General features: G+C 56.7%; 1 protein-coding gene across 1 annotated transcript in view; it reads right to left on the reverse strand.

Moving 5' to 3' along the window:
• Positions 1-297: 297 nt before the first annotated feature.
• LOC104076250 (prostaglandin G/H synthase 1-like) overlaps positions 298-744 on the reverse strand; it is a gene marked incomplete at its 5' end in the record, with an annotated part of 2,857 nt that continues 2,410 nt past the window's right edge. The window contains 1 exon segment of the mRNA XM_009577061.1: positions 298-701. Within this exon segment, the coding sequence (XP_009575356.1) occupies positions 298-701 (404 nt within the window).

The following is a 744-nucleotide window of genomic DNA, read 5'->3' on the forward strand; positions in this document are numbered from 1 at the left end:
GCAAGGTAGTAGCTAGCAAGAGAATTGGGTCTGCTGAGGACAGCGGCAGCAGCCACACTCCTGAGGCACTCGAGCTTTTCACAGAGCTGGTACCAGCCTCTCCTCAAGAGCTGGTGTGGAGGACGCCCAGGGTGGGACCATCTTCTGTCCTGCTCCTGCTCGGCACAGGGGTGGGCAGGTCCCCGTGTCCCCGCCGCTCCCTGCAGGAAGGAACAGGACATTCAGCACCAGGCTGGGAGCTCAGCTCAGCCGGTGCCTGGGCAAGGGCGGTCTCTACCTGGGCAGGCTGTCCTGGTGCTAGAGCTCAGTAGATGGTCCACCATCCCAAGGGCTGCCATTTTCCACAGCATCCGGCACATGAAACGCCACGTATGGGCACTTCTTCACGTTGAGGCACACAAGTTTCTTGAGTGATGCTGTATTAACTATCTCAAAGCCAGTTGCTCCACCGAATGTACTGGGTTTCCAGTACTCTGGGGAGCAGATGGGATTTCCAAGGAGCCCCTTCAGGGAAAACGGAGCTCCCATCTCCACCATGCTTTCTCCAAAAATACCATTGGGTTGGGGTTTCTCAAGCAGCAAGCCTGGATAAAACTCCAGAGCATCAATGTCTCCATACAGGTCTTCCAGCTCTGCTGCCTTCTCTTCCTCGCCTGCATCAAGTGAACATTAGAGTGCTTTAGCAAGGACTGGCCTTGCTGTGGGTATCGGGAACGTGGCAGGTCCCGCAACCCACGCAGCAGC

The sequence above is a fragment of the Fulmarus glacialis genome, unplaced genomic scaffold, assembly GCF_000690835.1.
Source record: "Fulmarus glacialis isolate BGI_N327 unplaced genomic scaffold, ASM69083v1 scaffold17094, whole genome shotgun sequence".
NCBI lineage: Eukaryota > Metazoa > Chordata > Aves > Procellariiformes > Procellariidae > Fulmarus > Fulmarus glacialis.